Source organism: Nerophis lumbriciformis, linkage group LG05, assembly GCF_033978685.3.
Source record: "Nerophis lumbriciformis linkage group LG05, RoL_Nlum_v2.1, whole genome shotgun sequence".
Taxonomy (NCBI): Eukaryota; Metazoa; Chordata; class Actinopteri; order Syngnathiformes; family Syngnathidae; genus Nerophis; species Nerophis lumbriciformis.
This window is the reverse complement of record NC_084552.2, coordinates 47,005,340-47,018,326: the sequence shown is the minus strand read 5'-3', so window position 1 is coordinate 47,018,326 and position 12,987 is coordinate 47,005,340. Positions and strand designations below refer to the sequence as shown.

At 40.5% G+C, this 12,987-nt stretch overlaps 1 protein-coding gene across 15 annotated transcripts in view; it reads right to left on the bottom strand.

Moving 5' to 3' along the window:
• Nucleotides 1-12,987, bottom strand: part of wnk1b (WNK lysine deficient protein kinase 1b) — a 108,964-nt gene that overhangs the window by 13,906 nt on the left and 82,071 nt on the right. For 11 of the 15 annotated variants that reach the window (XM_072913259.1, XM_061959425.1, XM_072913265.1 and 8 more), the window contains 16 exons: nt 11,151-11,222; nt 10,699-10,854; nt 9,200-9,264; nt 8,778-8,931; nt 8,596-8,712; nt 8,425-8,535; nt 8,294-8,345; nt 7,553-7,693; nt 6,171-6,738; nt 5,797-6,104; nt 3,296-3,357; nt 3,091-3,147; nt 1,342-1,425; nt 1,231-1,267; nt 1,086-1,162; nt 756-1,010 (listed from right to left, as the gene is read on the bottom strand). In XM_072913259.1, the coding sequence (XP_072769360.1) occupies nt 756-1,010; nt 1,086-1,162; nt 1,231-1,267; nt 1,342-1,425; nt 3,091-3,147; nt 3,296-3,357; nt 5,797-6,104; nt 6,171-6,738; nt 7,553-7,693; nt 8,294-8,345; nt 8,425-8,535; nt 8,596-8,712; nt 8,778-8,931; nt 9,200-9,264; nt 10,699-10,854; nt 11,151-11,222 (2,316 nt within the window). The remainder of the gene's footprint in view (nt 1-755; nt 1,011-1,085; nt 1,163-1,230; nt 1,268-1,341; nt 1,426-3,090; nt 3,148-3,295; nt 3,358-5,796; nt 6,105-6,170; nt 6,739-7,552; nt 7,694-8,293; nt 8,346-8,424; nt 8,536-8,595; nt 8,713-8,777; nt 8,932-9,199; nt 9,265-10,698; nt 10,855-11,150; nt 11,223-12,987) is intronic. The other 4 variants (XM_072913262.1, XM_072913263.1, XM_072913264.1 and 1 more) reach the window with 4 other exon arrangements.

Here is a 12,987-nt window from a genome sequence, read left to right as displayed (position 1 = left end):
GTGTTCATGTCCAAAATGAAGACTTAAAAGACATTTTCTTTTATTTTGAAATAACTAAGGCTAATTTTAATTAATATAAATAATTAATGTTTGTTATATTAGCCTGAAATGGCCAAGCTACACAAAAAGTGTCCCATTTGTTCCTAACGCCCAAAAATATCACCGAAAATATTTAAAAATCAAGTTTTGACAACACATTTGTCATAAAAAAACTAATGCAATGATTTATGTGGACATTTCAATTTGAAATAGTGGCTTTACATTTTTTTACTGTATATTTTTATTCTCCACCAAATAGCGCTTTTTTTTTTTTTCAATTTAAAGCATACAGCAATATTTGAGCTTTAAAAAAAATAATAAAACACCCTGGAAATTTCTAAGCTGGTTTTAATAAGTGGGAGTGTGGCCTTTTTCACTTCCGATACAAAACCTTTATTGGAGCTGTGTGTATAGGCCAATACCAATAGTGATCCGATACGATATAAGCAGGAATCATACATGATTTTATTATTTTGTAGTGTGGAATGTTAGAAAAGGTTTGATAAAGTGAAATTGGCCAAACAGAGGTCGGTATGAAAAACAGTAACCTATTTATTATTAACCGCCTTGAATGGACTTATGCTGTCTTTAAGCTGAAGTGGAGTGGTAAATGTTTTGTTTTTTGGTGACATCTAGAGGCCACATTAATTCATGAAGTTGTCATGACGGAGTAAGTTGAATATTTAAAGCACCTCTTAAGGGTTAAATATTTCTACCTGGAAGCGTCCAATGGTGGTTGTAAGCTTGGGTGAGGCGCATGGGGAGGTGATGGGGGTGGAGTGTTGGTTTCCTTCCAGCGTTCTCTGAGGGAGTCCGTCCACAACGTCTCCCCCTGCTCTCAGAGGGGTGGAAGAACCTTTGTGCAATGTGTTCTCTGGGCTGGAGAGATTAGAGGAGGAGGAGGAGGAAGATGTGGACGAAGAGAAGATTTCTGTGCGCTGGTTTGGAGGCCCCTCAGTGGCTAATGACACCTTTGGAAGGGAGGAAAGATGGGCAAATAAGATGCAAGACGAAAGATGGATTATTTTTCGTCAAGGAGAACAAACCTGGAATCTGCCAAGTTGGATTCCACCTGAAGGAGCAGCAGGAGATGAGGTGAAGTCTTCCTCTGAAGAGAAAGGAACTAAACCGTACAATTCAGACAGCTCCTAAACAACAGAAAACATTAGCCATCCCTTTAGACAAACATACCTGCTTGTGCCGCCAGAAGATTGGCACCGAGAGGAGCCTGATGTAAACATGGAGGAAACAAATTAGCAGTGTGTCAAAATGTACAAAACACGTGTGTCTGTGTGTGTGTACCTGTGAGTGTGTGCTAGCAGGAACTGTCTCAGGACTCAAAGCTCTTCTCAGCTGGGCGTCTAAGTCTTCTAAAGGCTGCTGGGACTGCAATGGGAGAAAGTAGATGACCACAATGTGTCCCGCTGGATGCATTTTATTTTTTTTTTTAGATATTAGCAGTGTTCTGAAAATTACTTTATGCTGCCCTTTTTTTATCTGTAGCTGTTACATATACTGTAATATTGTAATATTATGGTAATTGGGATGTGTTATATAAAAATATATTATAATATAATATAATATAAAGTTTGTCTAAGTCTAATTATAGTTACTTGTTACTTTACCAAAAAAACAGTAATTGAATGACTAACGGAAATACTCTTAAATAAATGTAATAATTACTAGGGAAAGTAATTTATACATTGCTTAAAAAGAAAAATTCAAATATCTGGCATATGCATTTGAGAGATATTCAATATAAGAGCAGCGGTCCCATTCAGCAAAAAGTTCCTAACTTTTCCTCGTATCTTTCTTCCTAAGTGATTTCCTAGGAGCAGTCCATTCAAATTCATGACGTGTTCTTAAACACCCAAATTGTTCCCACCTGCTGTTCTTAAGTTGCTGAATGCCAAATGGTTAGCGCGTGCGTGTCTATCATAATTTGCATATAAACACGCCCTTATATCCCCAAAATGCATATGTAAACAACCTTAATTCCGTAATTTGCATAGGTAAACCCCCTTAATTCCCCATATAAGGGCACAATTCCGACGGAAAAGCCGAACATCAAACACACAAACAGATTACAGAAGAGAAATCCGTATTATCCCGCGGGGGGAAATACATAATGTCAAAACGTAAGTTTAAGAAAGGGGGGACTGCTCTCGGTAGCCTAAAGCGTTCAAATAAATATTTGTCACTTCGGGCAAATAGGTCTACTTGGTCGTGATATATACGCTCCCACCCCAGGGCACGATCTGTGGCATCTTGCAGTAGCAGCAAAAGCATTGCCATTGTGTGATTCATGATTGTGTGTGTGTGTGTATTTTGAAACGTCTATATATTGCTCATTTTGCTATATGTCTGTCTGTCTGTCTTATCTATCTATCTATCTCTCTATATACATCTCTATCTATGTATCTATGATATTAATTTAACATTATACAATAGAAGTAAGGGAACTTGTCACACTTAAGAACAAATAGGCCACCCTAAGGGTGCTCTGGAGCGCTTGTAGATTTTGTTCTTACCTACGAACAAATCCCAGCTAAGAAAACATTGGTGAATACAAAAATCTCCTTAAAAACTTCGTAAGTGGGCCTAAGAACAAAATTTGTTCCAAAGACCGGTTGCTGAATAGGGCCCAGTGTGCGGAATCTGTGCTTTTTTAAAAGGCGGAGCCTGTTGCCTCGTGACGTCATCAAGGGTTTCTGTCTGTGTTTAGCTTTAGCAGTTAGCAGCGGCAGCTCTTTTTAATCTTTTCACCGGATTGTGTTACCTCTGGTTAATAAAGAGATTGAACGTGCACCTGAAATGGTGACGTTTTAGGAACAGATGCAACAAAATAGTCTGGGGAATAAAAAAGTGCAATCATTGTGCAGCAAATTTCTGCTAGTGCTTTTCCCCTCCTTTCTTTTTTGACGTCATTTCCTCTTTGAGCATTTTGAATGTCATTTGATGCGCCGACACAACAAAGCAATCACGGTTAGTAAAAGCATAAGACGCAGACATGTTTGTTAGGATTGTGGGCGTAGAGCCAGAAAACACCACCTGTGTGACACACGGCCCAGGCAGGGACTGCAGCAGTTCTGAAGAAGTAGAGGTGGCCTAATCCAGAAGAAGAAGAAAGTGGGAAACCATGTTTTTTTGTGAGTGAACATTCAAAAAAAGCTGCATGCAAGATGAGGAAGGCAAGTAAAAATGTATACAATTAAGGGAAATGTTAATACGCATAATGTGTACGAGGCTCACTCACCGCTACTCTGGACAACGGCGCTTTGGATGGAGTTGTTTGACTGGAGTTGGTGGCTCCGTTTACTGAAGAAAAGGTCAAGATGGCATCATTGATCCACTGACTGACATTAATACTTTAAAGCAAGTCTTAAGTATTATAAAACACAAGGAGTGATACGGAGTCCCCTCGATAAGTAAACGTCACGTGTCACCTGTTGCATCATTTGACAGTCAAACACCAAACCCTGTTTATCAGTAAGCTTCTTTCGGATCACAAATGAAAAGAAGTCAGATGAGTGTCGTGTTTCACATCGATTTTTGTCTTCGCCGTTGATCTAAATGAAGCTAAGGAAAAATGTAAAAGTGTGAAATCAGTTTGATCTAATAGCACCAAATACAGGGCTGTGAGCACCCATTGAGGAAAAAAGAGGAATATTTTTGCTTTTTGACACCTACATGTCTCATGTAATGCATCACATACTCAGGGGCGCCGAAAAGGGGGCGTAAAGGAGACGGATTCTAGGGGCCCATGATGGAGGGGGGCCCGGAGAGGCCACTAATGATGATGAAATTATAATACAGAAAAAATAATGACACTGTGTTGGGGGCCCTGTAAAGATTATTTTCATGGGGCCCAAAATCCCAAGCAGCGCCCCTGCACATACTATTTAGTTTTTTAATAGATCGTTTACTAACAGTATTATCATTGAAAACATAATGTAATATTCTATAACATACATGCAAATAACCCCCGTTTGGCGACGCTATCCTGGAGCAACGCCCCCTCGGGTAAAATACTTACGGTGTTGTGACCTCTGTTTACAATCCGTCATGTCAAAACAATACCTTTTTGCTGGCTACTAATAAATACTCTAGAACAGGGTTGTCCAAACTTCGGAGGCCAAAATCCAACTGTATGTAATTTATATATAGCCTATACACATACGTGTACACACGTATATATATATATATATATATATATATATATATATATATATATATATATATATATACATATATATATATATATATATACATATATATATATATATATATACATATATATATATATATACACACACACACACACACACACACACACACACACACACACACACACACACACATATATACATATATATTATATATATACATATATATTATATCTCCACCCAAAATGATCTACTGCTGGCCCCACTATGGACTGGACTCTCACACTATGATCTAGATCCACTCAACGTCCTTTGCACCGGTCATCCAGGGGGTGGGAGTGGGGGGGGGGGGGGGGGGGATTCCCCACATCTGCGGTCCCCTCCAAGGTTTCTCATTGTAATCCCATTGGGTTGAGGATGTGTTTGAGGCTTGTGCAGCCTTTTGAGACTCTCGTGATTTAGGGCTATATAAATAATCGTTGAGTGATTGATTTATATATACATATCAATCAATCAGTCAATCAATCAATGTTTATTTATATAGCCCTAAATCACAAGTGTCTCAAAGGGCTGCACAAGCCACAACGACATCCTCGGTACAAAGCCCACATATTATGTTACTATATCCATGCATTTTCTAATGCTTGTCCCTTTCGGAATCGCGGGGTGTATTAATAAAATGTATATATAATCAATACAATTGGGTATCAAGAGTATGTGAAAGTTCAACTCCTGCCCTGTTTACTTCCGTGACGACCTCTTAAAGTTTTGTAATCACTCAGAAATATCAAGCAGCTAAAATGTGCCAAATATGGATAAGTGTGGAGAGAGTGTTTTGCATTTCCCCACAATATATTGTAGTGGTTTCAAATGGATGTCATTTTGTATTATAAATGGTACTTCAACGTCTTTTTCATATTGTCCACAAAGTTCAGTGAGAAGGTTGAGTTATGTGTGACCATGTGTGTTGAGTTTTTTTTGTCTTTTTTTTTTGCACCATGAGTGAAAAAATGTTTTTTGGATTGGGTCACTTAAGTATATGCTGTGCTGTACTGACTTCAGAGTACAGTTTCTGTTCACTGATTTGCAGTTTTACTGTTGTCCACAGGCTGGTGGCAAATCAGCTTTAGTTAAACTGTCAAGTATTCTCAATGAAAATAGTGTGCAAAGAGCACTGAATCTTTATAAATCCCTTGACTGGTCGCGGGCCAATTTGCAGACACCGGTAGGACCCAGTTTGGACACCCCTGCTCTAGAACTACTACTGGTTCGGAATTAACAGTGTTTGGATTGTAATTAATCATCCAAATATGATTAGCAGCAAAGTATACAGCCGCCAACAATGTGGCTCAGAGAGCGAAAGGAGGTGACAACAAGTAAACTAGCTATATGGTTCGCTAACTAGCGAGCATGTTTTGGTGCCGCCGGTCATCTCCCCGTCTTTCACCTCAGTGCGGCTTTTAGGTAAGAGGAACAGCGAGTACCTGCGGCTACTCCAGGCTCTCCCAGATGATAAGTCAGAATTGATTTTGTGTTTTAATGATAGATTTGGCAAAGATAAGGTTAGGGACCACCGGGCTAGTAGTCATACCTGCTGGTGCAGGAGTTGACATAGGTGTGCCACAGCCCTGCTGTGGGGGGGCAGGAGACCCCAGCGCCAAACTGATAGGGGGCTGAGAAGGATTGGTTGCCTGGCTGGGGGCGACAGATGTGGAGGTAGAGCAGGTGCCCACCGGGGAGGATGTCCCCTCGGCGGAGGCTGCAGAGGTAGCATCAGGCAGCAGGTCTCCCTGGGTGGAGCCCACCCCTCCGCCCAGGTCCATGAAGAGAGAGCGCAGCTTCTTCTCCAGGGCTTGGATGTCGTCCGGCTTGCTTTGGCACTCCATTGACAGATCACACCTTGGAAGAACACAACTTAGTCTGAATAACTCCCGTCTTTGCTTGAATAAATCCATCAAAGCTCACCTGGCGTCACATTCGCCACAGTGAGTGTGCGTCTGCCCAGAAAGGGCGGTTGTTTGCGGCTGCGAGTGCGTCGAGGTGGGCTGCACTGAGGAGGAGGATGAGGAGGGGGAGGACGTGGGGATAACAGAGAAAGAGGTGGAGGAGGCAGAGGCATAATCAGGCAGGACTTCTGAGGGGGCTGAGTACACAAGGGAGGCAGGAGGAGATGTGAGCATCGTCGAGGCCATGTTGCTGAGAGCTAAGGTGGAAAGGACTGAAGTGGGTACCGCCTCTTGGCTTTGAGACATTCCTTGGATGGGCAATGACTGATTGAACACAGTCAGAGTGGAGGAGGAAGCAGGAGGAGAAGCATCCTCCTGTGCTGAAGAAGCAGCTTCCACAGCAGGAGGCGTTGAGGAGGCCGAGGATGCTGCAGGATGAGCGGATAGGAAGGAGGCGAGGATGGAGGCGGGGGCAGTGCTCGGTCCAGCATCCAACAGGCTCTTGTTCTGTCGTAGCTCTGAAAAGGCTTGTTGGAGGCTGACGGCGCCCGCAGATTTGGACAAGCTCAAATCTGATGCCTTAGCAACTGTGAAAAAAGAGGAAGTGGATGTTTGGTGGTTCTATGTTACAAATGTATGGGTTTTGATCTGAATTGATTATTTTGGAGTTGTTCTATTGATCATTTATGAAAGCTGATGGTTATGTGCAGTGAGCCCTCGTTAATTTACCGCCCCACATTTTGTTTTCAGATACTGTTTTTGTACCATTGTTACCGTAAGTACAAACATTGGACATGCAACTACTTTTTATCACTTGAGTGTCCAAAAAAATCCATGTATTGGCGAATCAGCCTTTGTCATTTTTTTTATCGAACACAACTGCAAAATAATCCACCATGGGGCCAAAGACATTTGCCAATGCCAGCACTTTGATGAAGCAGGTGAGAAACAGTATTGAATTTAAGAAGAACTTGTAGCAAAGTATGACGGTCATCGCCAACAACAACCTTCAACAAAGTGATGTTCATTTATTCATTATTTATATGCATTTCACATTGTTTCTGCATGTAAGACTATAATTATTCTCTATAAAATGTAATTATGTTCATATTTATGGGGCGTCTGGAACATATTAAATGGATTTATATTATTTCCTGTGGGGAAAAAAAGTTTTGGTATAATTCGGCCTTTGACGGACCTTCAACAAATTACAGATACCGAGCACTAGAATTGACAAAGTGGGATCACAATTCAGTCGTTACTTTATAAAGTAAATTTGTACAGCCGATATGGGCATCTACATCAACAATATGATTTGCCTGAGTAGCTGGACAGGACAAAACCCCCCCCAAAAAAACGATTCAGTCGTTACTGTATAAGGAGGTCAAGTTAAATGCTCACCTGTCTCGACTGAAGGTGTAAGAGATGGTGAGGTCGAGGCGGGAAAGATTGGTTCTTTTAGCCGGGCTTCAGGTACAGGGCTGACGATAAACCTGCGACCTGCTGAGTGCACCACCTGTGCTGAGGCACTCGGGGGTGTGTCTGGAAAGCAGGCAGAAATAAAAGTTACAGAGGTGGCTCATACAACTTTTACACTTCTGATACCATACCTATACTGGAGCCTTGAGTATTGGCCAATAACAATATTGATTCACTACGATATCAGCAGGACTCCTAGAGACTTTAAATATTTTGTAGTGTGGAATGAGTTAAAATTTGTCAAACAAAAATTGTGGGTATGAAAAACACTAAACTATTTATTATTAACCATCTGGAATGGACTTATACTGTCTTTTAAGGGGCTGATTGTAACTTGCACAAATATAACAAGAACAGCACTAGTCAGTGGTTTGACAGTGTAGTTTTAACAAATAAAAGTCTTTATTTGTCATAATTAGAAGTTCAACCAGTAGCCTATAGCCTACCATGTTTACCTTTTGTAAATGACTTGACTAAAATAGAAGAAAAGATCAACCTTGTGTGCTTATTGGAGGACATTTAAATGTTAATTGGCTGTCTAGCTTTGCACAAGTAAGCACACGGCAGGATACTGTTTTGTGTGCTGAGATCAGACCGATACTCGATATCAATATTGGGTGGGGTCAGACCTAAACGCAAGTGTTATATGATAACGATGATCACCTGGCATGGGGACTGATATAGCAGGATTTTGCTGTGTCATGTCACCGGTCATCTGTAAAGCCAGTACAACAAAATGATGAGTTGTGAATGTGCAAAAATGCACTTGATGCACCTGTGAGAAAGATGTCCACCTGGCCGCTGGTGTCTCTCTCCAGGCCTTTTTCATCTGCGTTCTCTATCACCTCTCGGACCTGCTCGATGAATGACTCCCTCTCGCTCTCCAGGATGAACTCGCTCTGGACCTGACAGCAGACACATCCTATGTTAGATGAAGCACTGAAGCACAGATGATCATCATCTACCATAATCTGAGCGATCTCATCTGGGTTGTCTCCATCCAGGTCAAACCTAAAGGTGACCATCTTCCTGTTGTGGGTCTCCAGCTGGCACTCCGCCACCCTGTCGCCGCGCTTGGATATCTATCCAATCACAGAAAGGCAATGAGACAAATGCACGAGAAGTCAAGGTGTCTTCTGGTGAGTACATTGAGGACGTTGAGTTTGGCCTTGGCAAGTTTCTCGTGGCGCGATCGGCTTCGCACGGAGCGCCTCTGGTGTCGCTTGATAGAGCGCCCCTCATGGCGCCCCCCGCCTCCTCCCTCATTGCCGTCGCTCAGGCCCGAGGTCTCAGAGTAGCCACTGACAGAAAGCAGACAAGACATTCAGACTTTTTTTCAGAACCTCCAGTGTCCTTTGCAGTGGACGTTTATGTTCTGTATAACAATGCTTTTTTTTCTTTTCTTTCTGAAATATGTAACTCTGACAAGATTAAGAGAAACAAATGTCCACTACAGATGAAATAGAAATCATTCATTGACTTTGTGGATTGCTTTGGAGACTTTTTTTATCGATTTTAGTTATGAAATGTGGCGTTAATCATCTAAACCAGCAATATGCAACAGGTTACCTCTCTGTGGATGCATGGGGTGGTTGGAGCTGGAAGTGGGACAACTCCGAGGGCTGAGAGACAGACTGTAAGGTGTACAGAGGCACAGTTAAAAATACATAATAATAATAATAAATAAAAATAAAATAACAATAAATACAGTGGTACCTCAATTTACGAGTATTTTGAGATTCATGATGCCTCTTGGATTTTTGCCATGCTTTAAGTTGCAAGCATAAATTTGAGTTACAAGTAGGGTTGTACGGTATACCGGTACTGATAAAGTACAGCGGTACTAATGAATAAAAAACAGTACTATACTGCTTCTGAAAAATACTGTATTTTTTTTTTTCCGGACAGGACGCCGTGCCATTGCTTTTAATGAGAGCAGACGCGCATATTAGGCAACGCACGGACGACTTACAAGCAGAAACAGTGTAGAGATAAAAAAGGGAGAATGGACGCATTTTGGCTTAAAAACTAATGATAAAGTTGAAGTTATAAACACTGAAGCGCCGCTCTTCAAGAGGTGCTCAGCTCTTGTTCTTTTTGCCATTATTTAGCTAGTGGCTATCGTCTATCCGCAGTCGGCAGTGTTTTAGCTACTTCTAAATCACTGATCCTCGCCGCCATGGTGACAAATAAACTGTTTCTCACAAGTATTATCCCTACTGGACAATGCTTTAAACATGCTTTACTCCACACTGTAGAAAGATACAATAGCTAACCGCTAACAGCATGCTAACGCTCCTCAATGTAAACAAATGCCATGGTTGGATCTACACAGACCACGGCTTTAACGATACGAAGTACAAGAGCCGTACATAGTCGATACCACAATGATTACGTCAATATTTTTTGTTATCACAAAATCCTTTGTCTTTTTTATTGTTTATAAACTCATTAAGTACGTCCCTGGACACATGAGGACTTTAAATATGACCAATATATGATCCTATAACTACTTGATAGCAAAATTTGTAGGATCACCGAAAACTAATGTAAAGTATCAAACAACAGAAGAATAAGTGATAATTACATTTTAACATAAGTGTAGATAGAACATGTTAAAACAGAAAGAAAGCAGATATTAACAGTAAATGAACATGTATATTAATAATCCATCATAATCTTGACAAAATAATAGAATGAGAAATGGCACAACATGTTACTGCATCTGTCAGCAGCCAATTTAGGAGCCTTTAGTTTCTTATTACGAAAAGACAAGTTGTCTAGTATGTTCACTATCTTATTTAATGACAAAATTATTATTTTTGTAATAAGCAACGTATGTTTAATGTATCATAATATTTTCTGTGAAAATAAGGCCAATAAGGAAATTTTGTGGTGGTCCCCTTTATTTTGAAAAGTATCAAAATGGACTGATACCAAAAACATTGAGACAATCCTTGTTACAAGTTGGGTTTTTTTCACCCTGCCCTCCAATAATATTAAATAATGCTTGTATCACCACCAAAAACTAAAAAGGATTTCAGTGTTTCTTCTTGCACTTCCAGTACCTGCGGAGTAGCTTCAGCCGCGACTACACTGATGATTGGCACCATGGTGGCCAAGGGTTGGGGGGCGGATGCAGGGGCAGGGGAAAGAGGAAGAGCAGGGGCCACGGCCACTGGAGGAGAAGTGAGGCAGGTGGAGGTGGGCAAGGTCACACTGTGCTGAGGTGACGAAGAGCAGGAAGAAGAGGAAGACAGAAAAGTCAGGAAGGATACCTGAACCAGTGCTCTGTGAGCTTGGTGAAGAAGGAAGACGTGTTGCATGCTGGTAGACGGGCTAAGGTCGCATGACTGAGCGACGGCAATGAAGCAAAAAATAAGTAGAAAAAATAAATTAAGCAAAGCAAGCATACGTGGACAAACCCAGGAAACATGCCAGCAAATGCAGTTAGGAATAGAAAAAGGAAAGCAAACATTTATTTGAGTTTATTCAAGTTTATATGACTGCTGTGACGTACTTGTGCAGCCTGCAACAAGGTGTGTGTGGGGCTCTGTGTCCATGTACTGACACACTGAATTGACCCAATCACCTGCAGAAAAATACAATAATATCCTGTCAATACCATTTGATGTAATTTATTTTCTGTATTTTAAAAAAATTATTATGCACCCCGCCTTCCGCCCGAATGCAGCTGAGATAGGCTCCAGCACCCCCCGCGACCGCAAAAAGGACAAGCGGTAGAAAATGCATGGATGGATGGATGCAAAATTCTTTATTTGTGCACAACTTTTAATCCTATATTTACTTTCCATTACTAAATTAAGCTTTCACTTTTAATTATTTACTGTTATTTTTCTATTATAAAGTGGTAATGCAGATTCACTCTATTAAGTAAGCAATATATTGTAAGTATGTTTGGCTTAAAATAAGCATTTGTCAAGCATAAAAATGTGGGCTCTGTACCGAGGATGTCGTTGTGGCTTGTGCAGCCCTTTGAGACACTTGTGATTTAGGGCTATATAAATAAACATTGATTGATTGATTGATTGATTAAATGACGTAAAAATATCAATACTATATTAGTGTTGGTCATTGGATGAGCACAAACCAATCAGAGCGCAGGCAGCATTACTAAATTGGATTAAAGAAGTGCAAAGATGACTAAAGGGTGTTATTTCATGTCGAGAAGACTCTCCTAATGTTGAAATATGTTTTTGGAAGGTTTTCATACCTATGAAAATACAGTCTAACCTGTGTTAGAAGCCATAAAAAACTGTCTCCTACAGAAAAGAATAGTGTTATAAAACTTGTTTATAGTAGTACGAGTAGCAGCATTATAGTAGTTACCTATTTTACATCCCAGAATTTTTTTATTTTTTTTTACTTTGCATAGCAGCCACTAATATTAACACTTGCTGCAATGATGCACTATATCACAGTTGCTGTTATTTGATTTTTTTACTCTTTTTAAGGATACACTTGCTGCAATATAAATAGTTTTCTAGTCATGAATTGCTTTCTTCCAAAATATTTTAAGTTCAATAATTGAATTAATAATGTCAACTAACATTGACGCTAGTTTGCGGTTTATGTAAACCTATGACAGACGTTGGCATACAAGGCTTGTGATGTAGTACGTATTACACTTATGACCACATACACGTCATATCATCACATTATCTTAACAATATCATAACATCCTGCTTAACAAGCACTCCCCCTCATTTATTCTCAAACTTTAATAAAATATCAAGCAGCAGCTCTCTGCCCTCAACGAATTGTCATCATTACTAACGTCCAGTGGCGATTGCTCTAAAACTGCAAGGGAAGTTTAGTTTCCCATAAAATATAAAAAAATGGTTGATACGTATTTTTTGTTGACATTTCATTCACTAAATATGCACTACAATGCGTTTTTCTTCTCATTGATTGTGGTAGCGTCTCAGTGAATTAAACAGTGTTGAAGCTGACCGTCCATTGACTTCAATGGGGGAGCATAGAGTGCGTTGTTCCACCGCAGCCAAACGAGACAGTCATTGGATAAATGCTCAGCTTTGTGTCGCCCACAGACGCCGAGTGTCTCTGGAAGTGTATGGAAAGTGGGCGTGGCCTTGGCAGGCCGAGCTTCTGGACGATGATTGGATGATTTGTCTGATGCTGAATCCTTTTTTGATTGACAGCAAAATGAACGAACCAGTGATCTTGAAATATAAACCATCGCCAGAGAATTTTTCAACTTTCATTCCATTGTTCCGTGTTGATATGGAGAATTTTACGACCCTGTAAGTCCATCCTACTAAAGTCTCTACCTTGTGTTTACTAATCCAACACTTTCTGTCCCATCATCTTCCAAC